General features: G+C 46.3%; 1 protein-coding gene across 1 annotated transcript; it reads right to left on the bottom strand.

Moving 5' to 3' along the window:
* Positions 1-2,758: 2,758 nt before the first annotated feature.
* ANKRD33 (ankyrin repeat domain 33) lies at positions 2,759-25,777 on the bottom strand. Its single transcript, XM_056848925.1, has 4 exons — positions 25,404-25,777; positions 20,249-20,378; positions 10,316-10,456; positions 2,759-3,525 (listed from the first exon to the last, which is right to left on the bottom strand). Exons 1-4 carry the CDS (start codon positions 25,716-25,718, stop codon positions 2,759-2,761), a joined length of 1,353 nt encoding a protein of 450 aa, XP_056704903.1. The 5' UTR covers positions 25,719-25,777.
* Between the last annotated feature and the right edge of the window lie 2,217 nt (positions 25,778-27,994).

The following is a 27,994-nucleotide window of genomic DNA, read 5'->3' on the forward strand; positions in this document are numbered from 1 at the left end:
AGTGGGGGTTTGGGGGGGAGGTAGTTGTGAATTTCCTGCATTGGGCAGGGGGTTTGACTAGATGACCCTGGTGGTCCCTTCCAACTCTATGATTCTATTTCACTTTAATAGTGAAAACAGCATGCAGGAGAACAGCATGCCAAACCCTCCCATATCTTATTTTCACTCCCTTTGTTGCTTCAGGCATTCTTCTTTCTTTCTGGTTCTCTTTTGGTATTGAAGCCAGGAAGGGACAAAATAGGAAGGAAAGATGTGGTAGATTGGTACAATTTAGTGCTCTGCTCTATTGTGGTCCTTTTAGGTGAAAGACACCCCCTCCTTGCTTTATGTGGGAACCATGCAGCCACGTGAAAGGGCTGCCAGTGGTAGTTCTTTGTTTGGCCCTACCTCACTGATTAAACAAAAGTGTCTAGCATCCTCTCAATCATTCCCATACTCACCTTCTTCCTTTCATTTTCCTCACCAGACAGTGAAGACAAACGAGGACAGTGTGTACAGAGCTGATATTTCCCGCATCCATGTGTTGCACGCCCCCATCCCATATGCAAGCTGTGCTGGAGAAGTTAGGCAAGGAAGAAAACAGCACAAAAAATGGAGATTCTCTAAAAGCAGAGTGCAGTCTGACTTCCAACCATCCCTTTTTACTTGATGGTCCTACAGGTACACTGTAGAGTTGTGGTATGACTTAGGGATGGGGCACTGGGGTAGAAAGGGAGCCTCCCTGACCCATCCTGAAGAATTTCTGATCTCCAGCAGCTAGCAGCCTCCATCTAGCATAACCTCATAGTTAGGTCTACTCTAGTATATTTTCAGAATTTTTTCAGACCTGGCCAGTGGCCACAGTGTTTTATTCATTCTGAATTTCGGACATAATGAAATCTAGAATTATTGCCTCTAAATTAAATAAGTGTGTGAACCCCATAAATTACCCCCCCCCATGTTTCAAATACAAACATCATTTGGCAGGGCACTCCATAAGTACAGTGCTAAAAAGGCCCTGCCTCAAGTAACTACCCACTGTACTTAGGTGGATCATGCAGAAGGCCTCTGATGATAACTTGAGTAACTGGCTAGATTCATGTGAGAGAAGGCAGTCCTTGGGGTATGACAAGAAAGCTAAGCCATACATGTGGGGGGGGGGGAAATCCCTCATATATGCAACTGTTCTATGTGATTGAAAAGGGGTAGCCAGGTTAGTCTTTTATAGCAAAATAAAGCAAAAGTCCAGTAGCACATTAAAGACCAACACAATTTATTTCAATATGAGCTTTTGTGAGTCACTGTTCTCTTCCTGAGATAAGTGGAGGAAAAGCTTGATTTCCCTCTTTATGTCTTTAAGGTGCCGGTTCTTTTAGCTGTGTGGTCATTCTCTTTGAAGATAAAATTTCTTTCCTCTCAGAAGTAAAATAATGGGATTGTTCTAATGTCGTTTTGGAAGCTCTTTGGTAACACATCCTTTGAAGAAAAGACAACAGGCATTTGTCAGCTTCTTGTGTTTATTAATACATGTACGTAGATGTTCTGCCAAGCATATGGTTGAGGAAACATTGGGGGAAAAGATCAGCTGGCCTCCCCTCCATTCCCGTCCCTTCTCTCCTTCCTTGCTCACCCAGCTAGCTTCCATGGCACAAATGGGGATTTGAACCTGGGTTTTCCAGGTTCTAGTCCGACACCTTAACCACTACACCACACTAGCTCTCTTTCTTTACACTATAGAACTTCTTAGTCACTGAACTGGCTGGTCCACAAAAAATAATTCAGTGGCAAATTATGGCTATAGCGCAATGACAACGAATCATCCAGTACTCTGCACTGAACTGTGGTGGTGAATGGAACACATGAACATATTGTATGCTGTTTGGGGCTTAGGGATCCTGTTTTCGTAGCTGTAAGGTGCATTTGAACATATCCACATGCCAAGACCCACAAATCCGAGGTGGCCTCTGAGCAGAAATCTGTGCAGAACCATCTGTATGCATAATAGGTATACATGTAGGCTTGTGTGCAATGCCTTCACCACATTGGCCAACTTGTGACCTCACTGTGAAGTTTTCTTCCACTGTATTGTACCATCTTTTTTGAAGTGAAATTGACTATTTACTTGGGCCTAAAAGCACCAAATCACAAGCAGGGGAGGTTCACACGCAGATGCACTCTTATAGTCAAAAAGGGTGTTCTTAAAAAAGAAGTCTTCCCTTTCGATAAAGAATTGTTCAGTAACTTTTCCCTGAGCTAGCAAAATAAACAAACAAAAATGGCATGAGACAGAGGGAATAATGCTGTATATGTAAGAGTTGCAGTTGGGTCTTCTTGGAATTCTGTGAGAACAATATATGTTTTGAAGTGAAAGGAAGGGTGAGTTGGACCTACCTAAAAGTGAAGGTGAATGTAATATTCAAAGAGGTAATAGTGTCTCATGGTGTGAGCTCAGCATCTTTCCCTGCTTCAAAATTTTCATGATATATGTGTAGGCTTGCAAGCCTCCAGATGAGGCTTGGAGATCTCCTGAAATTACAACTCCACACTAAAGACATCCGTTCCCCTGGAGAAAATGGCTGGACAGTGGATTCTATGCGATGATACCCTGCCGAGGTCCCTCTGCGCCTCAAACCTGCCATCCCCAGGCTCCACCTCCAAATCTCCATGCATTTCCCAACCCACAGTTGGCAACCCTACTAGATGAGCATTCTGTGATGATGAATACTGGATAATATATTAGTTCTGTCTCTGTGCTTGCTTTGGGAGGGCTGCCCACATTTTAAGGTTTCTCCTTCCTCCTCTTCCTTGTGACCGTTTTCTTGGGCGTCCCTGCTGCCTCTTCAGCTTTCTTCTTCTCTTCCCGGAGTTCCTGGTATCGCCACCGAGGCAAGTTCAGGGTGTTCTGGGAGGATGTGGAGGGCTTTGGCAGCTTCTCTGCTGTTTGGGCAGGCGACTTGGTGAGTTTGATTTTTGGGATCCCAGCAGGGTAAATAATGTTGCGATGCAAGCGTAAAGGAAGGGATAGGAATTTCACAATGATACTGTGGGGTTTGTACGGCACCAAAACGCAGGTTGGCGTCATGAGTTGGCTGTTGCAAGAGGATTCGCCAGCCATGGATTTGGCATCAGGGTCTGGTGTGTACTCTTTGAGGATCTCTGGCACTGAGCGTCTCTGCTTGCCCACTTCTGGAGGACTGTCAGGACAGATGGTTTGGCAAGCAGTGGCCACAAAGGGACTGGCCAAGCAAGTGGTCATGCGTACCATGTGATCCATCACACCATCTGGCTCAGGATCACGTGGAATTGTGATAGTGAACATGGCAATGATTTTCTCCGACAGGCACTCGGCCCTGGATTGCTGCAGTGCTTGTGCCACCAGCTCAGACAGTGCAGGCCATTCAGGCAAGTACTTGTTACTGAATTGCTCGGCACATGGACGCTGCAGAAGAGATCGGATCCGCACAATGGTTTCAAAACGCCCAGTGAAGGCTGCCCATTCCCGTGCTGTCTTGTTTTTCAGTGGGTCCACAGCTGTCAGGTCAGCACCTAGGAGTAAATCACAAGTTAGATATCCAGTTTTGTTCCTTTCACTTTAATGGTGCCATGCTTTACAATGGCAGCCATAGAATCACATGGGCTGCCCATACCACAGACTCCTATGTGCAGGCAAGAAAGCAAGAAAGGTTACAGAAGGAGTTGCTGGCACTGAAGGCTATCAAGTTTATATACACATAGCAGAGCTGTTAGGACACCTTGAAGCTTGAGTTATTTTATTTTAAGCATAGGATTATGGAGGAAGGATTAGGAGGCTCTTCAGAGAACACGTATTCAATGGGCAATGAGATCATTGGACTAGAACAGCAGAACATCTAGGGTTGCCTTTACATTTTCACAGCTTCTGTTGCTCATTCCTCCTCCCATCCTGTTGTCTACCATCCCCATGGCTGTGGAGTGGGTGTACAGCAGGACTGGAGGAATAACAGGACAGAAAAGTGCAGCTGCCTTACCTCTGGTTGCATCAGGGAATTTAAAAGAACAACACACAGAGTTCTGGTTTATGGAGCTGGTAACTGCAAGCATTGCAGAACCTGAGTAGATCAATGCAGGCCCTTAGGACAGTAAAGTGCCAAAGAAATTCAAAAGGTTACAGGTTGGTAAGAACATTTGGATTGACTGGACTATGGAAGCCCTCTTGTAGCTTAATCATTTGTGACTAAACATCACTAGAATAGCATGACCCTTGGTGAGTGACTTCTTGGGTTTGATTGACCATGCATTTTGCATTTCTGGCAACCGTGGAGCTCTACAGTTTGAGTCTGAAGAAAAATGGTCCTCAATCAATCAATTGATGTTCTTCTAAAAAGATAAACTGTAAAATAGCTGTGGGGGGGAGGTCGTTGTGAATTTCCTCCATTGTGCAGGAGGTTGGACTAGATGACCTTGGTGTTCACCTTCCAACTTGATGATTTTATGATCTTTGTCATCTTGAGATCAACTGTAATTCTGGGAGATTTCCAGGGCTCATGGGGAGGTTGACAACAGTAAGCTCACATATTGATGTGAGAATAAAATGGAGATGAGGAGAATGTTAAGCGGCTTTGGGGCCCCCTGGAGAGAAAAGTGGGGTACAAGTGAAGTCAATAAATAAATAATGACAACCAAAGTTGCAAATTTAGACAGACTGAGGGACTGTTGTGCTTCATAACTGTCAGCAGATGGCAGTGATAACTCAAAAGGGTGGAGAGAGAATTCAACAAGGTATGGGAGACTCCGGCTTCTATCACTGGGAGCAGGACACTGGTGTACTATGCCAGGATTGCCTCTGAATAAAGGGGTTTATTGGACGTTGTGTATAATGTGAGTTTTTCAGTGGTGACCAGAGGTGAAGCCCCTGATTATTTGTGGATCCTTTTTGAGTTTGTGTTTCTTTAGGATGAACCCATTACATTATTTTTGAACAAATTCATGCTTTTTATTGTCAAAGGCTTTCACGGTCAGAGTTCATTGGTTCTTGTAGGTTATCTGGGCTGTGTGACCGTGGTCTTGGTATTTTCTTTCCTGACGTTTCGCCAGTAGCTGCGGCAGGCATCTTCAGAGGAGTAACACTGAAGGACAGTGTCTCTCAGTGTCAAGTGTGTAGGAAGAGGAATATTTAGTCAGAAAGGGGTTGGGTTTGAGCTGAATCATTGGTTTTGTTTGGTTTAATGGCCCTTCTGATTTCATTTCTGGAATAGTCGTTTGCTAGCAGTGCGTGATTTAGATGATTTAGATGATCATCTCAAGGATGAGATGAGATGATCATCTCAAGGAAGAAATTAATCATCTATTCCAGAAATGAAATCAGAAGGGCCATTAAACCAAACAAAACTCAGAAAACTCAGGAAAAACAGTCTCCCATAGGAAAGGTATTCTTGCCATTTATTAAAGGAGTCACTGATAGGATGGAGAAACTTTTGAAAAAACATAACCTACAAACAGTGTTTAAACCCACCAAGAAAATACAACAGATGCTACGATCAGCAAAAGACAAAAGAGACCCCCTCACCTCTGCAGGAGTATATCATATACCTTGCAGTTGAGGACAAGTTTACATCGGGACCACAAAACGCAGCATACAAACCAGGATAAAAGAACATGAAAGATACTGCAGACTTGGCCAACCTGAGAAATCATCAGTGGCTGAACATGGACTGACACAAACAGGACACAGGGTCTTATTCCAAGACACTGAAAGACTGGACAATTCTACCAACTAATTTGTCAGATTGCACAGAGAAGCCATTGAAATTCATAAACATCAGCACAACTTTAACAGAAAAGAAGAGAGTTTAAGAATGAATAAGGCTTGGCTTCCTGTCCTGAAAAACCTCCAGACTAACAAAGACAACAGTCCACAATAGCCATGCGGATTAGCTTTGGATTTCACACATTAACAGATCACTTCAGGATACAATAGTTCCATATTAACATACCACACCCTCATTAGCACATTATCTTGATACTTACAGGACAATGATTAGCACATTACCTTTGATACTTTGCAGGACAATGATTCAGCTCAACCCAACCCCTTTCTGACTATATATTACTCTTCCTACACAGTTGACACTGAGAGACACTGTCCTTCAGTGTTACTCCTCTGAAGATGCCTGCCACAGCTGCTGGCGAAACGTCAGGAAAGAAAATACCAAGACCACGGTCACACAGCCCGGATAACCTACAAGAATTCATGCTTTTTTTTGTCCAAATCAGGGAACTGTGTTTGCTTTTGAATTAATGCAGTGTGATAACAACAGCTTAGCCTTTGATTTTTAGCATTCTAGGATGTGTTAGTGACATGCTTTACCTCACATGTTTGGGTCTCAGATTTAGTATAGTTTTGAAGTACTGTGATTATGTATATGTTTATAATGTGGACTATCCTGAAAACAGAAATGAAACAGTTATCCAGAGGCTTCTTCCCTTCCTCTAGATCCAGGGATGGCAACACATTCTCACAGGCTCTTAGAAAACAGGGTGCTCTTGGGGGAGGCTTCCCTGGCCCAGCGGGTATCTCTTTCTACCCAGACTCAAAGTAGCAGAGAAAGTCACTATACTTCTCCCTCCACCAATCCTTCCACCAGGAAATGGGAGATTATTCAGCACTACAACTGACGTCTTGCTAGAAAGTGAGAGATGATGCCAAAGTTGTCTTGGTCATTGCAGGATCCCTAAAAGCACACACCCTGTTCCCCTATGGGATGGCTGACTGAAAGCAGCACAAGAAGATTCTCTTTTGCTCTTTTAAGTTCTGCTAGCTTTTCAGAATATGAGAGAGTTGCGCTTTGCTCCCTCTGGGGCTATTTCCCCTGGGAAATGGGGGACGCCTGTGTCAATCTGCCATCCTCTGTGGAGACACACAGCAACAGTGAAGACAACTATGTGATGCTCACAGGAGCATGAGAAAGCCACACTTTCATTGGGAAGGTTGTCTAGAAAGAGGGAATGGAGCCTGACTGTCTCAGATTTTGGTGTAGATCCAAACTTCCTCCAAACAGCCTTCCTCCAACCTAAGGAGTCTTCCTCCAACTTAAGTGGCTCTTCTGTTGCAGGAAGGCTCCTTTGGCTGGAGAAAGGCTTCAAATTTTGCTCAGGGGAGTGATAGGATGAGTGTAGGACCACCCCTGTGTTTCTTCCACTGCCACCTGACATCCCTCCAGTCAAGAAGTTGGCTACTCCCCCAGTGCCTCTGATCAGCACCAGATCTCCAATAGCCCCTGAGCCTTGGTAGGTAATGTCAGGAGTCCGGAGTCATGCGGTCCAGGCAGGCTCTTGACATGAGTTAGGCCCATTTCTGTTCAAGAGCATCTTTCGGTTTTGTTTCCCTGAGCCGTTCAAACTATCCCCGCTCCCTGCCTCCCCCCACCTGCCCTGACCTTGAGTCGCAAGCAGGCAACTTCAGTATTATGGCTTGCTCACTCCCTGCTTCCCACCAGGCACTGTTATCTCCCAATTCCCAGGCCTGCTTGATCTTGCACCTGGGGTTGCTTTGTGCTTAAAGTTATGCTTTGTAGAATGGATGGTCATTAGCAGCTTTGAACCTGGATTGCTTATGCTGTACCTGCGGCTCCTGAATAAACGTTTACCTGCTTTAGACCTGCCTGTCTGAGCGAGTGACTTTTTGGGATTGCTGAGGTTGGCTGGAGAACCTCATATTAAGCTGCTAATCCTTTTGCTCCATTCTCCACTCCCAACCCAACGTGAGGGTGGCTATGGCGGGGGATGGAGACGACAAGAAGGAGGAGGACAAGACGGTGCCTCCGGCTGAGCCCGATCTTGGCTCGAAGGGGGAAAAACTGTATGTCCCAGAGACTGTTCGAAGGGAGGCGTTGGAGTTGGCGCATGGGGCAAAAACTGCAGGACATTTCGGATTTTTCAAGTCTTTACATTTATTGAGACGTCAATTTTGGTGGCCGGGCATGAGAGCAGATGTGGACCTTTTTGTGCGCAGTTGCCCCACTTGCGCAACCGCCAAAAGACTCATGGGGAAACCCCTGGGACTCCTCAAACCATTGGAAGTCCCACCCGTTCCCTGGGAAGTCATTGCCATGGACTTCATTACGGATCTTCCCCCCAGCAGGGGGAAGACGGTATTGTGGGTGGTGACGGACTTGTTTTCTAAGCAAGTGCATTTTGTCCCTTGTACAGGTTTACCGACAGCCCAGAAGCTAGCACGTATGTTCGTCACACACGTGATGAAACATCACTCGTTCCCATGTAAGATAATCTCTGACAGGGGGGCTCAATTCGTAGCTAAATTCTGGAAAGCCTTTTTGAAACTAATGGGGGTGGAGTAAGGGTTGTCTTCGGCGCACTATCCTCAGACTGATGGACAGACGGAACAAGTTAATTCAGTGTTGGAATGCTATTTACGCTGTTATGTGAACTATCATCAGGACGATTGGGTAGATCTACTGCCTTTTGCTGAATATGCTTATAACAATGCTCCCCACTCGTCTACCGGGTACAGCTCCTTCCGGGTGGTATACAGCAGAGACTTTGGTCCCTTTGGGAACGTAGACCTACACCAGGAGGAGGGGGTAAAAGGCGAAGTGGGGGACTGGTTACAGGTGGTCCAGAACACGTGGCAGTGGCTTCAGAAGAATCTGGAGCGGGCTAAACGCAAGTACAAGGAACATGCGGACAAACACCATTCCCCGGGGTGGGATTTTAAGGTCGGGGATCAAGTCTACTTGTCCACCAAGAACCTCTGGACCCTACGACCATGTAAAAAACTCAGTGACAAGTATGTGGGTCCCTATCCCATCACCGGGGTGATCAACGAAGTGACTGTAGAGCTAGGGCTTCCCAAAGCCCTCAGGGGAATTCACCCAGTGTTTCATGTCAGTCTCCTCAAACCCTATGTAGCAGATACCCAGTTCCATCCAGCACCTAAACCCGAGGTACCAACTGTAGTGGGGGGAGAGGTACATCTAGAAGTCTCTAAGATCTTGGATTCCAAAATAAGAAAAGGAAAGTTGTTTTATCTGGTACGTTGGAAGCATCTGGGACCAGCACATGATGAATGGGTTGCGGTGTCATGGGCCCTGCCTTGGGAGCTGAGGACTCGGAGGACTCTGAAGCTCAAGTGGAGCAACAGGTTGCCTCTGGTCCTTCAGTACCTCCATTGCAGTCAGTAGCCCAGGAGCCTGAAACAACTCAGCAGGAACCACAGCTAAGCAGAGAGATGGAACAAGGGCAGACAGATGCTACTCTTCCCCCAACCCCTGCAGCAGAAGCTGAGAACAGCAGCCCTCCAAGCTCACCTGAACCTGCTAGGCATATCAGGACTTGGCAGCGTGTGATTTTGCAGGGTAAAAGGAGAAGTGCTCGCTTGGAGAGGCTAAGCAGACAGAGAACTGGTGCTGAGTCGTTTCAGGATGAAGCCTAGCTTGGAAGTTCACTGACTGATAAAGGCAGTGCAGGCATGCTTTCACTTTGCGGAAGCAACCGTACAGTTTCTCTGTGTTCCTGCTACTGCTCATGATTGATCTTTCCGGCCGTGGACTCCTGCCTGCTTTGACGACGCCTCTGACTTCTGACCTTGGTAAGATAGCATAATCTTTGTTGCCTGCTCCGAAAGGGGCTAGATACCTCCCGCACGTCTGAGGACTGCGGGCACAGCCCAGCCCTTGGCCTACGCCGGCACATGCAGCTCCGCATGTAGCAGCGCCCCGTCTGGTACAACAGTTTCATGACGCTTATCCTCAAAAACCTCTAGGAACTGGGAGGGATTTTTTAAGGGGGGCAGAATGTCAGGAGTCCGGAGTCATGCAGTCCAGGCAGGCTCTTGACATGAGTTAGGCCCATTTCTGTTCAAGAGCATCTTTCGGTTTTGTTTCCCTGAGCAGTTCAAACTATCCCCGCTCCCTGCCTCCCCCCCCCCCGCTCTGACCTTGAGTCACAAGCAGGCAACTTCAGTATTATGGCTTGCTCACTCCCTGCTTCCCACCAGGCACTGTTATCTCCCAATTCCCAGGCCTGCTTGATCTTGCACCTGGGGTTGCTTTGTGCTTAAAGTTATGCTTTGTAGAATGGATGGTCATTAGCAGCTTTGAACCTGTGGATTGCTTATGCTGTACCTGCGGCTCCTGAATAAACGTTTACCTGCTTTAGACCTGCCTGTCTGAGTGAGTGACTTTTTGGGATTGCTGAGGTTGCCTGGAGAACTCACAGGTACTCAATCATGCTAATCCGTGACATGGGCCCACTTATACCCATTTTAATATCTCTTTCATGGACAGCAGCAGTAGTTCCATCATTTAAACCCTGAACTGATGAAGAAGGAATAACATACCGGCCAAGAGCAAGGCTGAGACACAGTCATTCCGCCCTTGCATTGCAGCCTTCATGAGCGCAGTCAGACCCCGGACATCCCGCTTTTCAATTTCTAATGCAGGGTAGTAGTTCAGAAGATAGTTAACAATAATGGTGAATCCTGCATGATGATAGGAAGAAAACGACAACATGAATTCACACATTCTCCAGAAATAAAATTCAGCATGAACTATTATTCAGTGTTAATGCATCATAATGGAACAAATAACTAGTCTGCTGTTTTGATCTGAATTTTGCTCTAAGCATACTTTCCTTCCTTTGCTCACATTGAATTGTATTGTCAGATTATTAGAAGCACCAGCTTCCAGTATGGACATATAGGGCTGAGCAATCCTTTTGTCATGCATAGGGACAGAAAGGCTCAATGGACTGAACACCCACCCCATAACAGGTTGCGTTGTGAATCTCCAGACCTTTTAAAACAAATAAATATTGTGTTTACAACTGTAGTATCCTGTTCCCTACAATAAGATATTGGAATGCCTCCATCTAGAATTCAGTATTCTCTAGGTTTTTAATTTTATGTAGTTACCATATTATCCCCCCTTCCTCCCCAGAGCTCCATGCCTATATAATGCTATGTAAACACACCTCAGTTCTTTGAATCTTTGACTGAAAGTGCCTGACTTATTTGCAATATGGGCTAGTGGGGATTGTATTGCTCTATGATGTTTTAAGTCTGAGTGAAGACAGACATATGTAAAAGGGGACTCAGAGCAAATACTTTAGCTGTGGTATGAACCTGTCTTTCTCTGAGTTTTGCAAGTTGAATAATTGATGTACATGCCACCTAATCAAAAGCTGATTCAGCTGTCTGTCTTGCCTCTCTCCCCATGAGTCAGGCAGGTTGTTCACTTTTTATTTTTTAAAAAGCACCTTGCCTTTAATCATAGAAATGTTCTTTGAAAAATGAAAAACTGCACCAGGTACTGGGGTAAAGTTTAGTTAGTGTTAGCTGCAAACTTGCAGATAGGGCTGTCGATTCGGTTTGGCCCGAACTGAAAAACAGCCGAATTTCCCCTGATTCAGAGGTTTTTAGTTCGGGATGAACCGAACTAAAAAATGGCGGGAAAACGGGCGAGCCGAATTCAGCGAGTTTGGAAGTTCACGAATAAATTCGGCAAATTCGGGGCGCAGCAGCATAACTGTCAGTAAGCAGCATTCTCCCCCGGCCAATCGGTGGCCAAGCTGGGTCTTCTTCTGGCCAATCAGTCAGGATTGAGTACTGGAGGAATCAGCTGCTGCGCGGCCCGGCCGGGGAGAGAAAGAGAGAGAAATCCTCGTGGGGGGGTGCTTGTGCACATTCGCTCCTTTCCGTGGCTGCAGGGGGAGCATTTTTGGGGGTAGAGACCCCAAACTTTCAGCGGAGCTTCAGACGACCCTTCTTAAGAGACCCCCCAAGTTTTGTAAACATTGGGTCAGGGGGTCCCGAGATATGGGCTCCATCCCTTTTCCCTCCCCCCTTTCCATTTCCATGGCTGCAGGGGGTGCTTTTTTGGGGGTGCAGCCCCCAAACCTTCAGCATAGCTTCAGACGAGCCTTCTTAAGAGACCCCCCAAGTTTTGTAAAGATGGGTGTTAGCACTTGCCCTATTCAGAACCAATAACCACGACAGGAGACAAACTGGTCCAAGGAAGATGGTTTACTGGCAGCATAGGTAAGCAGAGCATACAGGATCTAAGACAGCAATGGAGGGCACTGGGATACACTTGACTATATAAAAGCATAGAAAAAAGCATTCAGCATTCAGCAGCACAGGAGAGGCTCATGAGATTACTATTTCAAAACAGTCTAGAGATGCCTCCGTTCTCACGGAGTACTGTCTACTTCAAAGAGTCCAAGAATGCAAAACAATCCTTGGGAGCAAGTTGGTGGGAAAGCGAAACTGAGACACAGGCCTGACAATGGTTTCAGTGGGGGCAGAAATATGGGCTCCCCCATTTTCTCTGCAGGGGGCGCATTTTTGGAGGTGCAGCCCCCAAACACTCAGCATAGCTTCAGACGAGCCTTCTTAAGAGACCCCCCCAAGTTTTGTAAACATTGGGTCAGGGGGTCCCGAGATATGGGCTTTCCCCTTTTCCCTATTGGGATGAATGGATCACCCGATCCTGTATGCATCTCCAGAGCGGCAAATCCAAGGCAAAACCTCCCATGTTTAAATAGAATCGTATTGGATTACCCAGTCCTTCCAGCCCCTCCTGATGGAACAGAAGACAGCCACAGTAAGACCCCTTTGGGGGCTTTAATCTATAATTTTTCTCCTGTGTGTGTGTGTGGGGGGGGGAAGCAGAGTCTGTGTGTGTGTGGGGAGGGAGCAGTTTCTGTGGGGGGGGGAAAGCCAAAGGGGGCTTTTGCCCATTCTGCCTGGGGTGTGTGTGCCCCCTCGAGTCTCTCTCTCCCTGGTTTGAGGGGGGGGGCTTCAGTTGTGTGTCCTCAGGTTTTCCCTCATTCGTAAGATTGGTTAGGTCTATTTTGATGCTTGCTCAAAACTGGTTTTCAAATGGTGACTTAAAGAATGCATTTGCCTGGTCCCAACTCGAGTCTGACGCAAAAGGGGAAATTCCACCCCCTCCTGCTCATTATGCATAGCTAGCTGCCTCTGTCCCTTTCCATGGTTTGCAAATTCCCAGGTGTCAGGTGTTGCTTTGGATGGTTGCAAACGTGTTGCTTTGCATGGTTGTGTTGCTTTGCAGTTGTGTTGCTTTGCAAACTTCTTAGCACCTGCCCTGCCCTTGCTCCCCGCAGCTCAGCTGTTTGTCGGGGCTGGGAGCTTTGTGCGTGAGCGGCAAGCTCTGCTCAGAGATGCACATTAAGGGTGGGGGGACCCCTTTCGGGGCCCATATCTCAGCCCCCCCGACCCAATCTTTACAAAACTTGGGGGGTCTTGTAAGAAGGGTCCTTTGAAGCTCCGCTGAAAGTTTTGGACCTCTACCCCCAAAAATGCCCCCCTCGGAGCCGCGGAAAGGCGCGGTTGTGTTTTTAATGGCTTTATTCGGCCGAATTTTTTTCCCCGAACTTTGAATTCGCGCCGAATTGCATGGACCCGAAGTGGGGGAGTTCGGACTTCGGCATATCCTGAATCCAGATGGGCCGAATTCGGCCAAATCTGAACTATACCTAATTTTTTTTTCAACAGCCCTACTTGCAGACCTGTTTATCCCCCCCAGATCTTAATCCTGCAGAGGAATAACTATGTTTGGGCTGAGTACATTGAGGGCACTTATGTTCTGGCCCATTGGTCTAAAAATGTCACCTCTGCCTTTACTTCTTTTTCATTTCTTCAGTTCAGATGAATTTGTCTGATTTCAGTTCATTTAATCTGGCTCTGTTTAGTAGTTATGTAGTCTCAAGGGATGACTCACAGGTTACACAGTCCGTGAGGACTTTGAAGAATGGTGTTCCAGCTCAGAACTCAATTGCTAGTTGCACATGGTCCTGATTCTGATCAGGACTATAGGGTGTGGGAAGAAAGGGCTTAAGCATCCCCCTCATTGTTTCCTGACCTAAAATGACCCTAGGGAGCTGCTGTTTGCCAGTTGGCAAAACTTTTGTGTAGCCATCAGGACCTTTAACAAAGTTTCTGTTGGAAGTGAAGGATTTTGCACTGTCGCTTAATCTCAGACTTCAGAGGGGTGTGTGACTAGTGAGTCAGAGAGATAGAGGGAAATAGAGGGAACTATCAGAGAGATAGTTGACAAATTGGGAAAATGTGGGTTAGATCCTATTATTGTTAGATGGATCTGCAACTGGTTGACAGATCGTACCCAAAGAGTGCTAGTTAATGGTTCCTCGTCCACTTGGAGAGAAGTGACTAGTGGAGTTCCTCAGGGATCTGTGCTGGGCCCTGTGTTGTTCAACATCTTTATAAATGATTTGCATGAAGGAATAGAGGGGATGCTTATTAAATTTGCAGATGATACTAAATTGGGAGGGGTAGCAAATATGGTAGAAGACAGAGCCAAGATGCAGGATGATCTTGACAGTCTGGAGAAATGGGCTAGAACTAATAAAATGCACTTCAACAAAGATAAATGTATAGTTCTGCATTTAGGTAGGAAAAATCAAATGCATAATTATAGGATGGGGGAGACTTGTCTGAGCAGCAGCGTGTGTGAAAAAGATATTGGGGTCTTAGTAGACCAAACACTGAACATGAGTCAGCAGTGTGATGCTGTAACTAAAAAGGCAAATGCAGTCTTGGGCTGCATCAAGAGAAGTATAGTGTCCAGATCATGCGAAGTGATGGTATCGCTTTACTCTGCTCTGGTTAGACCTCACCTAGATTATTGCATTCAGTTTTGGGCACTGCAATTTCAGAAAAACATAGACAAACTGGAACGTGTCCAGAGGGGGGCAACAAAGATGGAGAGGGGTCTGGAGACCAAGTCCTATGAGGATAGGCTGAAAGAGCTGCGCATGTTTAGCATGAAGAGGAGAAGACTGAGAGGGGATATGATAACCATGTTCAAGTACTTGAAGGGCTGTCATATAGAGGAGGGTGCTGAGTTGTTTTCTGTTGCTCCAGAAGGTCGGACCAGAACCAACGGGTTGAAATTAAATCAAAAGAGTTTCCGTCTAGACATTAGGAAGAATTTTCTAACAGTTAGAGCGGTTCCTCAGTGGAACAGACTTCCTCGGGAGGTGGTAAGCTCTCCTTCCCTGGAGGTTTTTAAGAAGAGGTTGGATGGCCATCTGTCAGCAATGCTGATTCTGTGACCTTAGGCAGATGATGAGAGGGAGGGCATCTTGGCCATCTTCTGGTCACTATGGGTGTGGAGGGGAGAGGTAGTTGTGAATTTCCTGCATTGTGCAGGGGGCTGGACTTGATGGCCCTGGTGGTCCCTTCCAACTCTATGATTCTATGATTCTAGGGGACAAGACAATTCTAGGTATCCTTTCTCTATGTCAGGCCTGTCTCTACATCTTGGCCTGACGTTGCTTCAGGCCTGACTGACAAGGCCTGTTTGACAAGGCCCCGGTCATGTGTCTTTTGGTTCTCATGCTTTGTACGGTTTATCTCTCTGCCTACTGGTGTGGTATGTGTCCATCCTGTTTACCACAGCTCGCAGGTGCACTCGTTATGCCTTGTTATACTTTGTTATGACTTTCTGCCCTGAGAATGCTTATTATATATTCTACTGGACTGCGTGGCACTATGCAATGTATTTTAACCTTGTATTCTAACCCTATCCTTCATTAGTCACCTTCTTCTGCTAAGCTGGCAGTCAACTACTGACTTTGTCCAATCTTGACCCCTAAATAAAGCCTAACCTGTTTCAGAGCCTTGCCTGAGCGAGTTTTGCTTGAAGGGACTCTGAGGACAAAACTCTGAGTCTGACATTAGGCAACTAATTGTTTTTCTTCGTTCCCCTCTCACGACCGTGGCTGCGGTACGCTATGGCAGGGAACAGGGATCTGAGTCTGACACTCTACTGCTCTGAACTATCCCTTTGATGAGTAGATTGCTACTCTTACAGTGCATTCATGACTTCAAAGGATGAAAGTCCTCAGGAAGCCAGAAAGGGGATGCGCCAGTGTTGCCCCCCCCCCGCACTGGCGCCCAGGCTACTCATGCCATCGTGAGAGGCCCCAATGTTGGCGGAGAGGCCCAGATGCCGGTCTCCCGGTGCTGCAGCAGCAGCGCCGCTCCAGAACACCGACTGGGTCTTCCGCTGGCGTCCCACCAATGTAAAGGCCCACGCTGGTGTGCCGGGGTGTGTGCTGGCATTCCAGGGGGCGTTCCCGAGGCATGCCGGGGGCGGAGCTGCCTGTCCCTTTTTGGCACCGGACACCAGTGCAGAGAATGGTGGGGCTGCGACTGCTAAGGCACAGCCTCATTATTCTCTATGGGGCATTTTGTCCCATTTAAACAGCCTTTTGTAAGGCTTTCGGTGGCTGGGAAACAGGTTAGCAGGCGCCGTGGTGCCGCCTCCTCCCCACTGTCCCTGGCCGCCACCAGCTCAGGAATGGGCTGTTAGGGAATCTTCCTTCCTTCCTGCTTCTTCTTCACCTCCATTCGCATGCACACACTTCTTCATCTTGCCACCATGAGGGAAGAACGCAGGTCCTGGATCTCTCTCCATCCTAGTTAGTTAGAATAGAAAGGGAACTATATTTTACTCTATCCTATCCAGAAATGGAGTTCCTACAATAAGCAATTTTTTTCTGGTACACTCAGAGGTTTGGGTGCACTTCTCTAACTAAATTAACTTGCTAAATTAACAAGGATTTGGGCATAATGAAACCCAACAAAATCCTACAGTTTCCTCAGGGTGGTTTCAGGGCAGGAAAACTGCATGGGGGAGGACTCTTAAGCTCCTCCCCGTGCATTGAAATCCTGATCTGAATCAGACCTGTGCACATGTGGGAATTTTATTCCAAGTAAGGAACCCCCAGAATATGTCTGTTGAAAATCCAAATGGAGGGCATGTAGACTTTGTAACATGTATCAGGGTTGCCAGCTCCTGTTGCCATAGACTTCATCCTCCAAAGCAGCCATTTTCTCCAGGGGAACTGATCTGTGTTGTCTGGAAATCAGTTTTAATTCTGGAGGTCTCCAGGCCCCACCTGGAGGTTAGCAACCCTACAGACTATATAAATCCCTGTTCGCACAAATAGGTTCTTTCATAGGATAAATAACTTAGAAACAGAGGAACATGCATAAAATAACAAAATTTTGGACGGCCAAATTCAAATGTGCACATTGCATGCTCAAAGTATTAATCACCTAATGTGATATCTTTATCACATTTATCACATTAGAAAGATGTAGACAAGCTGGAACGGGTCCAGAGGAGGGCAACAAAGATGGTGAGGGGTCTGGAGACCAAGTCCTTTGAGGAAAGGTTGAAGAAGCTGGGTATGTTTAGCCTGAAGAGAAGAAGACTGAGAGGGGATATGATAACCATCTTCAAGTACTTGAAGGGGTGTCATATAGAGGAGGGTGCTGAGTTGATTTCTGTTGCTCCAGATGGTTGGACCAGAACCAATGGGTTGAAATTAAATCAAAAGAGTTTCTGTCTAGACATTAGGAAGAATTTTCTAACAGAGCGGTTCCTCAGTGGAACAGGCTTCCTCTGGAGGTGGTAAGCTCTCCTTCCCTGGAGGTTTTAAAGAAGGGGCTAGATGGACATCTGTCAGCAATGCCGATTCTATAACCTTAGGCAGATAATGAGAGGGAGGGCACCTTGGCCATCTTCTGGCCATGAAGTATGGGTCACTGGGGGTGTGGGGGTGGGGAGCTAGTTGGGATTTGGATTTTAGGTTGATGCCACAATCATATGGCTGATGGGGGGGTAATTGGTCAGCCCCATTTTCCTTGAACACATCCTGATAATCCCGGTAGGCTTCAGGGAGAGTGGTTGTGTCGTCAACCGGGGCCGCCCCAACAAGTTCCGTGATACTTGGTGGGGACATGGGTTCTGAAAACAGAGTTCTTGGTGGGCCCAGTCTATCAGTGGGTTATGTCTCTCCAGCCAGTCAATTCCCAGCACTAGAAGGAACTTGGACATATAGGCAATATCCAGGCATAGCCGCTCCTGATGGTGTTGGTGTGTAGAGTCAGGGGCACGGTTTCTTGGGTAACTGGTCCGGACCGAAGAAGTCTCCCATTGTTGGCTTCCCCTCAGATGGGCATGGTCTTTTCCTGCAGCGGGACCCACTGCTGCTTGGTGAAGGACACATCCATATAGGAGCAGGAAGCTCCTGAGACATCCACCAGGATCCACTGTCCTTTGGGCAATTGTAACTTCACCAGTATTAACAGGTGTTGGGGGCTAGAGCTGGGTGGGACTTGGAAGTCTGTGTCTCTCCCCCGGTAGCTAGGCCCTCATTGCCCAGGGGGTTGGAATTTAACCGGGGCTTTTGTTTCTCAGGACAGGTACTGGCGTAGTGCCTGGACCTCCCACAGTATAGAGGTTCACAGCCCACTGACATTCCTTTTCTTCCTTGGTAAGCCGAGGATGTGCAGCTCCCACCTGCATAGGCTCTCCCATATCTGCTTCTGTTACCTCACAAGTAGGGTTGGATCTGAGGACTGGGAAGGGGGGTACGCCCCACAGACCGGCCACGCCCTCCAAGCCGGGTTCATCTGCGATCTCCCAGACACCCATCAATCCAGAGGCAAAGTTGGATAAATTCTTCCAACGAGGTGGGTCGCTCCACCCTGGCCACTTTATCCAGCAGGTCATCATTCAGGCCTTCTAGGTACTGATCTCTCAGGGCCCCTTCATTCCAGTTGAGCTCCTGTGCCAGTAATAGAAACTCAGAAGTGTAATCTGCCACGGATGTCTGGCCTTGCTGCAGCCATTGTATCTGGCAATTGGCCCACCCCAGCTTCAAGGGATCAGAGAAGGCAGCCTGGAGGTGTTTCACAAACTTTGCATAATTGCTCAGAAGAGGTGAGTCACCCACCAGCAGGGGAGTAGCCCATCGGGCTGCCTTATCTTTGAGCAAGCTTAGGATGAAACTGACCTTGGTCTGGTCATTAGTAAAGTTTCTCTGTCTCACTTTCATATACAGCTTACACTGCACTAGGAACATAGAAAAGTCCTCCTGCTTGCCTCCAAATTGTTCAGGTGGGCTGATTGGGCACTTCACAGGAGTAGCAGACTCGGGAGCTGCTACAGCTAGCTGTTGCTGCAACATGGAGAAGGCATTAGTTAATGGCTGCACTTGCAGTTGTAGGGCCTGATTCTGCCTGGCCAGGTCTCATAATGCAGCTGCTGTCTCCTCCACTGTAGTTGGTAGGGAATGTGAGCTTGTTAATTCCCTGTTGAGCCTGCTGTGGCGGAAGCAGTCTGTGCTGTCTGGCTGCCAACTCCCGGGTGTCGGGTTACAGCGTCTCTGGAGCACCAAAGAAAGACGTCGTCGTTGGGGCTTGGAGGTTGCAGAGGGAAGTCAGGAAATTCCAATCCATAGTTCAGAATGCCACTCCCCACAACAGACACCCTGTGAGGTAGGTGGGTCTGAGAGAGTGTGACTAGCCTGAAGTCACCCAGCTGGCTTCATGTGTAGGAGTGGGGAAACAAATCCAGTTCACCAGATTAGTGTCTGCCACTCATGTGAAGGAGTAGGGAATCAAACTCGGTTCTCCAGATCAGAGTTCACCGCTCCAACCCACCGCTCTTGACCACTACACCACGCTGGCTCTTAGTTTTTTTTAGGTATACACTTAAAACATTTTGTGTGTACATTTAAAAATGTATGAGGTTATTCTCCTTAACAATGCAGTATCTCAGCATTCTGAAGCTGAATGGCATTTCCTTTGCATCTCATAGTAATAGAACTGAAATCTGAGTGCCTTCAGAAGGATATATACACATGTGTGTGTGTGTGTGCGTGCACGTGTACACAGAAACACACACTTTCATACTTGCATGCAAAATGTGGCCCAGCACATGGCTTAATGCAACACTTGTGGTCCTCTGGCCTTTGTAAGGGCTGATAATGGCTGGCTGGCAGCTGGCAGGTCAAACCATAAGTAATGCCCGCCTACCACATGTCAAAAATGGAATTGTTGCCCGGGCAGGTTTTTGAAGCTATTTTGAACCTTGACCTTTACAACATAAACTTAACCACCCACCCTTCCTTCCCAACCAGTGTTGAAGGATTCAAAACAATGTCAGATTATATATATATTTTGCAATAGACAATCTGTACTTATCTTGTCACTGGCATACTGTTATGTGTAACTGACGCTTCTCTTACCCAACCATTTCTGCAAATTTGGTTGGATATTGCCCAGTGTAATATTCCATATGATTGAATTCCACAGCTTACTCGCATGTGTCACAAAACTACATTTCTTAATTAGCTGCTTTTTCATTCTGCTGTGACTCCCTCCAATTCCACCATGTGGTGGGCCCCTGCATGAAAGCGGCAAGTCGCCTACCTGCCTGAGCGGCTATCATGAGTGCCGTGTTTCCATCATTATCCTGATGGTTGACATTTATGTAGGAGCATTTACTGAGAATGGTGACAATGTCTATGAAGCCTTTGTAGCATGCCACCATTAGGCCATTCTGTGGAGGAAAGGAGAACCAGTGTTAAGATTCAGCTAGTTGAAAATCTGATGCTTTAGAAAGAGACTTTATCATTCTATCCACCCCCTTTGGATTGCCTTATCTTATCTTCCTTCAGTGCTGGTGATTGGTATACCAGGGGCAACACCACTAGAATATGACCACAATTCTATGCACACTAGGCAGCAAAGTAAAAAAACCATATGATGACTGCTAGAATCAAGACTAATGCAGCAACAGCCACTCCCATTGTAGCATCTCCGCTTCCAACCATCATCCACAATATTGCATGCTGATGCTAGTCCCTATTAGCCTTGAATGGAAGGCATCAATCAATGCACAGCAATGGTAGGAAAACCATGACATCACAGAACCCAGTTAACAATCCCTTCTACACCCAATGGACTCCACTTCCCTTCCCATGGCCCCCTTAGATGGAAATTTGCATGTAAGACTTATAGTGTACTGGCTGACCTAGTGGGCTGCCAGTATTTCTATGCAGCTAATGACCATAATGTAGCATGGCACCTCCATGTACAAGAGGAACAAGCATTTTACATGGCAGCTACAAGGGAGAACAGAAGATGAAACTGCAAAACTGTGTCCTGGCTCAGTGGGAAAGAGCTGTGTACTTGGAAAAAGGAGATGGGTAGTCAAGCTGCCCCTGGGAGAGAAATGTGGCCTTAAAAATTTGCTTTTTGTGTGTCCTATTGGTAAAAATAATTATGGGTAGGAAAAAGAGATGGGTAGTCTCTTGGGAAAAGGAGATGGGTAGTCAAGCCACCCCCTGGGAGAGAAACGTGGCCTTAAAAAGCTTGCCTTTTGCGTGTCCTACTGGTAAAAATAATTATGGGTGGGCAAAAGAAGGGAGCAGAACTAGAACCCAGAATACAGACCAACATAGGCACAAGAGTAAAAGGTGAGCCATGATGGGGCCTTTGTAGTATCTCAGTAACATACTTCTTTCCCTCCCTCTGTTCCCATGAATGGAGCCCAGGAACCTCAATCACATGCCCAGTATCACAGGGCATTTATGTGGAGTTATAGCTCAGTGGAACTGCACAAGCACAATGTACAGAAGGCTACAAGTTGAGTGCTTGGCCTTGAGCTTGTGGAAGAAACAGCTGTGAAGAACCCACATACACACAATTTAGGTTAACTACAGCCAGAGTGGATAGAACATGGACCAGTAACTTGAACTTTATGATGGTGTGACTCATTCCTTTCCTAGGATGCTTTAATTTTGTGCAGCCTCTTCATGCCATCTAGCCATGCCTTGTCCCAGTAATTCTGGCTCCTGCTGTCTGCTGGCTATTTGACCTCACCCTCTCCCATCCACTTCATGCATACCTCTCCTTGGTTAATCATAAATGCAGAAAACAGATGGTGTGGGGCGATACATGAACATCTGAACACATGAAGCCTCCTTTATACTGAGTCACACCATCAGTTTGTCATGGTCAGTATCATTGATTCTGACTGATAGTGGCTGGATAAGCCATAGAGGTTACTATGGCTTATCCAGCAATTTCATACTGACCTCACAGCTCAGGTTCGCTGTGGCAACCAAGGAGAACTAACCGAGCCTTTTGAACTGGCCAAGGGAGTTAGACAAGGTTGCCTTCTTGCTCCTCTCTTGTTTAATCTATACCTGAATGATATGGCAACCAATTTCTCAGAGTTTTGCCACCCCCCAAAGCTTACAAGCCATTCCACCCCGATTCTACTCTATGCTGACATGCAGTTCTCCTGTCCCGCACAAGAATTGGTTTGAAAAGATCTTTGCAAACTTTTTCTGAGTACTGCTCTAGGGAAGGTCTTAAAATAAACCATCATAAATCTAAGATCATGATCTTCACTAAGAGGAGAAAAATGCCTCTTTCTCGCTGGGTATTAGATGGCTTTGAGGTTGACCAAGTCAAGGAGTTTGTTTACCTTGGCATTCTGTTTTCCCATAACCTACATTGGAATGCCCATCAAAAAGCAGTGTCCAACAAAATTAAACCTGGGGTTGGTGCTATTGTCAATTTTTTTCACACCAAAGGTGGCAAATATATTCCAGGGGCTATTCAGGTTTTTAACCTGAAAATTACCCCAATTATCCTCTTTGGTGTTGCCACCTGGATTACAGTCATCAATGAATCTATAGATCGTCCACTGCTTCAGTTCTTACGAAAACTCCTAAATGCCCCTCGATGTGTTGCTGGCGTTACTCTTCGTTCCGAGTTTGGCCAAATGTCACTTGAAGCTAGGGCGTGGTTGGCCGCCTTTAAACTCCACCTTAAACTGTGCTTTAGCACTGAGGGGTTCCTAGCTTCTCTGAAGCATGACCCTTTCAAATCCTCATGGCAAAAAATCTTAGATGAGAAACTGGCGTTGCTGGACTTCTCACAGGATATATCAGATCTTGGGAAAACTGAAGCTTTTGCCAAAATTAAAAAGCGCATTAAAGAGCTCGATTATAACAGCACTACTTTTCGTGCTCGTCGCGTCTGTTCATCCCAGTTCTTCGGAATACCCCCTCCACGTGGTCTGCCTGCCTATACATATTATCTGACAACTCCTCGTCTCTGTAGAGCTTTTTGCTTGGCTAGATTGAATGCTAATCCTTCTATGGTAATGCAGGGCAGAATTCTGAATATACCATACTCAGACAGGATCTGCCCTTGCTCTTCTGGCTCTATTGACACATTAGCCCATGCCCTTTTGGAATGCCGCTTTTACGAGGAACTTCGATCGCACTATATTTCCCCCCTTTTAATATACAAATCCAATGCCTCTGTGACTGACATAATGCCTTTTTTACTAAGCGACAGGGACCCCAAGGCTACATTGTCAGTGGCAAGATTTGTTTCAGTCCTTATATCCCTCCAACACTAGATATATGCTGCTCAAGATCAATTGATCAAGGAGCTTCTAAGGGATAAAAGGAAAGGATAGTGGCTGTTCAGGGTCTTAGGTAGAGGTCTTTCACATCACATGCTACATGGTTCTTTTTAGCTGGAGATGCAGGGAATTGAACCTGGGACTGTCTACATGCCAAGAAAATGCTCTGTCACTGAGCCACAGCCCCACCAGAATCAGGAGCCTTACATTCTCAATGTTGCTTCCATGGGAAGGCTGTTAACAAGATGCAGGAATATAGTCCCAGTAGGTTTAGTGTTGGAGAACTTACTGCCCTCCTATCCCATTGTTAGCCCCATCATGAAGTGACTGAATAGCAAAAGGGTGCGTGTGTGTGTTCCCTATCTGTTCACCATTGTGTAAACACAACAATCACATATTTACTGAACCATATCAGTTGAGGAGTGAGTGATGAGAGTAGCACATAGAAATAGGTTTGCTAACTGTTTTACTTTTGCAGGGCCCCTGTGCCTTTGAAAACTGCACAAACAGTACTGGGGAAACCGGTGCAGCTTTCTCCATCATTGCACGTTGGTATCACATGTTTTTGAACAGCTCAGGAGCCCTGGGAAGGAAAAGGTGAAACCCCCACAAAGCACATGGTGGCTTCCCACTAGTGGCTAAAGCCACTCGCTTGAGGTCTGCATGGCACCGGTTAAGGAACTGCACAAAAAATGTTTCTCTGCTTTTCTTCCTGTTATGGACATTAACCTTGGATTATATGGAGCTGTACAAAAGCCCCCAAAGGCTGATTCCCCCACCCCCGGTGTATCTGGGGAACTGTGCTGTCCCTGAGCTAGCTTCTTTGCTTCTAGGGTTTAGGAACTTGGCTGTGGACTACCTCAGGGAGGAACTATATTGTTTCCTGGAGCCATAAAAACAAGCCTTGGAGGGTTTCTACCTTTCCTTCAAGAGCACTGGGAGGTGGCAATCCATACAACTGAAAAATGGCAGTGTTTTTTCAACAAGAGCAAAAGCAAAAATGCATCCAACAAAGTGAAAACACTGCTTGAACTCAGCTTTAGATTAAGCACCACATACTGCTCACCATATCCCCACCTTCAACGCCTCCTCTCTATTTCTTTATACAGATTTGTTGGCAACTCATGATTTAAGACAGAGATCTGCAACTGTTGCGTGTTCTTGGCCCCTTATTATATGATCTTACATTTTCCTAAGATATAATCCTTTTCACAAAAAATGAAAACTATCTCTGGACTTTAGGAAGGAAGGCAGCATGGTACAGCCCAATCTCGTCAGATCTTGGAAGCTAAGCAGGGTCAGCCCTGGTTAGTATTTGGATGGGAGACCACCAAGGAATACCAGGGTTGCTGTGCAGAGGAAGGCACTGGCAAACCACCTCTGTTAGTCGCTTGCCATGAAAACCCCAAAAGGGGTCGCCATAAGTCGACTGCTACTTGACGGCACTTTACATACACACACACTTCTGGACTTTACAGTAAATTCAGTGCATAGGAGCTGGCCATGATGTGGCAAAGTATCTCTCTATGTGCTCCATCATGCAGTCAGATCAATATTTAGCACCTGGTGAGACGAACAACATTTTCAACATACTTCATTGGTGGAGGAAAATTGATCTAGCTACATAATAGGGCAACTAGAGGACCACTGCACAGTGTACCTGTGTGTGTGTAAAGTGATGTCAAGTCACAGCTGACGTATGGCAACCCCAGCAAGGGGCTTTCAAGGCAAGTGAGAAGCAGAGGTGGTTTGCCATTGCCTTCCTCTGCAGAGCCTTCCTTGGTGGTCTCCCTTCCAAGTACCGACCCTGCTTCCAAAATCTGATGAGATCAGGCTATACCATCATGCTGCCTTCCCTCCCGCACAGTGTACTTCCTGCAGGGCAAACTGTGCTCTCTGCCTTGCTGGGATGATTTATGGTCATAAGTCACCCATGACTCTACATTATTAGGGACTGCAGTGTTAGGGATTGTTTCTTGAACTATATGCTAACGGTCTGTTTTCCTAAGGGGGGATTGTATCCCATTTAGGGACATCTCTCTTTTTAGTTTGTGTATATCCCATTTGAGCCATGCCTTCAGTTTCAACCTGTGGCCACTAGCTCTTGTGTGCTGTGTTGGAGGTTGCATGACCAATTACCCGTCCATTGATGTCCAGTTCCATGACTTCTTCCCGAGTTACCCTGCCGTCCAGTCTCTCCTGAAGAAGCCTGGCGTCGTTCTTGACACAGCAACAGTAGACTGTGACTGTGTCAGTATCCTTATCAGATGGTTCTGGCTCATAGAAAGGGTAGACAGAGTCTTCAGACAGGATGCTCCTGATTTCTGCATCATCATCACTCTCACTCTCTTCATCCTCTTCTTCATCTTCCTCATAATATAATTCAGGGTCTGACTCATCTAGGGTGGGTGATGTGTTTGTGCTTCGCTCTCCTCCACTGCTGGCATCAGTCATCCAGCCCACTCACCACAAAAGGAGCCTGTTGTCTTGGCTGCCCATGGGGCTCAATTCAAAAGCAACGACCTTTCCCCCTATGCTCTGCAGCCCTCTTCAGTTACACACTGGGGATCTGCAATGCAAATAAGATTATTTGCCAGTGCCACCCACTGTTAATGACTGACATTGCCCAGAAGCCAACGAAGAGACTTTAGTAAAACTAAAAAGGCTATGCTCATTGGTGAAAATACGAAACTATGATATTATGGATTGGTCTGTGGGGGAAAGGGGGAGAAGGGGAAAATTTGTATTGGAAGAAGGAAAGTGTAAATTGTAATTATAAAGGTATGGAGATGTAAAATGACCTCCAATGCAATAAAGAAAGAAAACAAAATGACTGACAATGCCCTCCCCGCAAAAGCACCCAGCCCTCCACAATACGATTTTCTTCTGAACATTTAACATGTGTGGGAGATCATTTAAGCCCTTCAGTGTTCTGAGCTCAAGTGATTTGGTTGGTCATGAGTTTCTAAGGCATTTGTCTTCAACCCATGGATTGATACCCTCAGGTGGGTCATAAGCCCCTACAGAGCCATCGTTTTGGAGTTTTTTTTAAAGACTTGCTGCTAAAGTACATGTGAAGAGAGCAAAGGTGTCACATCCCCTCCCTTTCTTTGCAAACATGCTGAAAGGAACAGCAGGATGATGAGATGGGATAATCCAGCGAAGGTGAAGATTTTAGCGTAGGTAGGGATCCTCTTTGTCCTGTCATGTGATTCTGATGTAACATGAGTCTGATGTTATGCTACTTCATGTCACATGCTTGCAACTGCCATGATCTGGAAAAGATGAAGCTGTTTATAACAGTGGTTTTTAAATAGTGTTCTGTGGGAACATGGGGTTCTTTAATGAGAAGATTGATAATGGTAGAGACGTTTTTCTAAAATTTATTTATTTAAAAACATTTAAATCCTACCTTCTCTCCTAAAAGGTGCTGGAGGTGGCATACAAATATTAGGAAGAATGCTTTACTTTTGCTACCAATATTGCCCTGTCAAGCACTGCCAAAGGAAATATCAGGCATATTTTTGGGGGTGCATTTTCAGTTCACAAAGTGAATGTCTACAGTTTGTAGGAATGGAGTAAGCACCCTAGAATGGTTCTGTGGCAAACATGTAGAGGTTCTCGAGCAGACAAGTTGACATAAGAGGGTATCTTATTTTCCCTTGGGTTCTCAGTTGACCACATCTTAGGCCTAATTGTAATATCAGTCTGCATTGGTAGTCATCTGACACCTTTTAACCACAACAAAGGGGAGAAAATACCGTTGTGGGGAGTCGTGGTGGGAGCTACATATGGCTAAAATCTGTTGAACCATACAGTGAAGTGGTCATACAAACAGCTTACTACGTGAAGTGGAACCTATTTTGTTCTGTTTTAAACACCTATCTATGCAGGTGGCAAAGCATACAAACTGGTCCCCTAAGCCAGGGGGTCCCAACCCATTTGAGCCTGTGGGTGCATTTGCAATTTTGGTATGGCAAGGTGGGCACAGCAACAAAACGGCTGCCGCAGGAGGAAGAATTGCTACACCATTCCTCAAAAGAATTGCTACAGCTTAACTTCAGTAACACAGTTCAGATCCTTGTGTTGTGGTGGCAGCTGCTCCCAAATCAACATTTTTAAAAAATCTGCTCAGCAAATCAAATCTCCAATAGTCAATCAGAAGCCTTGCTGAGCAAAAGCTCTATGTGGCCCTGCCCACTTACTAAAAACACTTGGCGGACACCAGAAAAGGTGTCAGCAGGCGCCACGGCACACAACAGCACCACGTTGGGAAACCCTGACCTAAATGTTCAGTAAGATAAGTGTTCTTCAGAGTGGGAAATTGTCCCCAGTTAAATTCAGAGTTGTTCTTCTCAAAAAGAATGACTCTAGGCCTAAAAAAGGACTGTATTCTATTCAGACATTAAGGTGGTGGTATGGCTGTCACTGACTAAACTATTTGGCATGGTCAGGGCTCTGCCGGGCTAACACCACAGTAGTTTTGTTCTCATGAAGAGCTTCCATATTGCATGGTGGCTATACTGGCACCACAGGAGAGAGAAGCAACACTAGAATGGTGACGTACCAAATGATCCAGCCAGTCCACCCCTGGGAAGTCAGTTACAGGCATGAAAGTTAACCATGTGTGGTTCAACCACGCAAAAACATTTTCAGGGACTCACTGACATGCTCTGCCCTGGGACTCAAATTAGGATACTAGTGCCTCTCATGATGAGCCACTCAATATG

This window comes from Euleptes europaea, chromosome 1 (genome assembly GCF_029931775.1).
Source record: "Euleptes europaea isolate rEulEur1 chromosome 1, rEulEur1.hap1, whole genome shotgun sequence".
Taxonomy (NCBI): domain Eukaryota; kingdom Metazoa; phylum Chordata; class Lepidosauria; order Squamata; family Sphaerodactylidae; genus Euleptes; species Euleptes europaea.

What these genes read in the sequence shown, in the direction of transcription:
- ANKRD33 (XM_056848925.1), bottom strand. Translation starts at nt 25,718, where the DNA reads ATGACTGATGCCAGCAGTGGAGGAGAGCGAAGCACAAACACATCACCC. An exon ending in AACTGGACATCAATGGACGG is followed by an intron (nt 20,379 to 25,403) that starts GTAATTGGTCAT and finishes TTTCCTCCACAG; the next exon opens with AATGGCCTAATGGTGGCATG. An exon ending in CTCAGCCTTGCTCTTGGCCG is followed by an intron (nt 3,526 to 10,315) that starts GTATGTTATTCC and finishes ATTTACTCCTAG; the next exon opens with GTGCTGACCTGACAGCTGTG.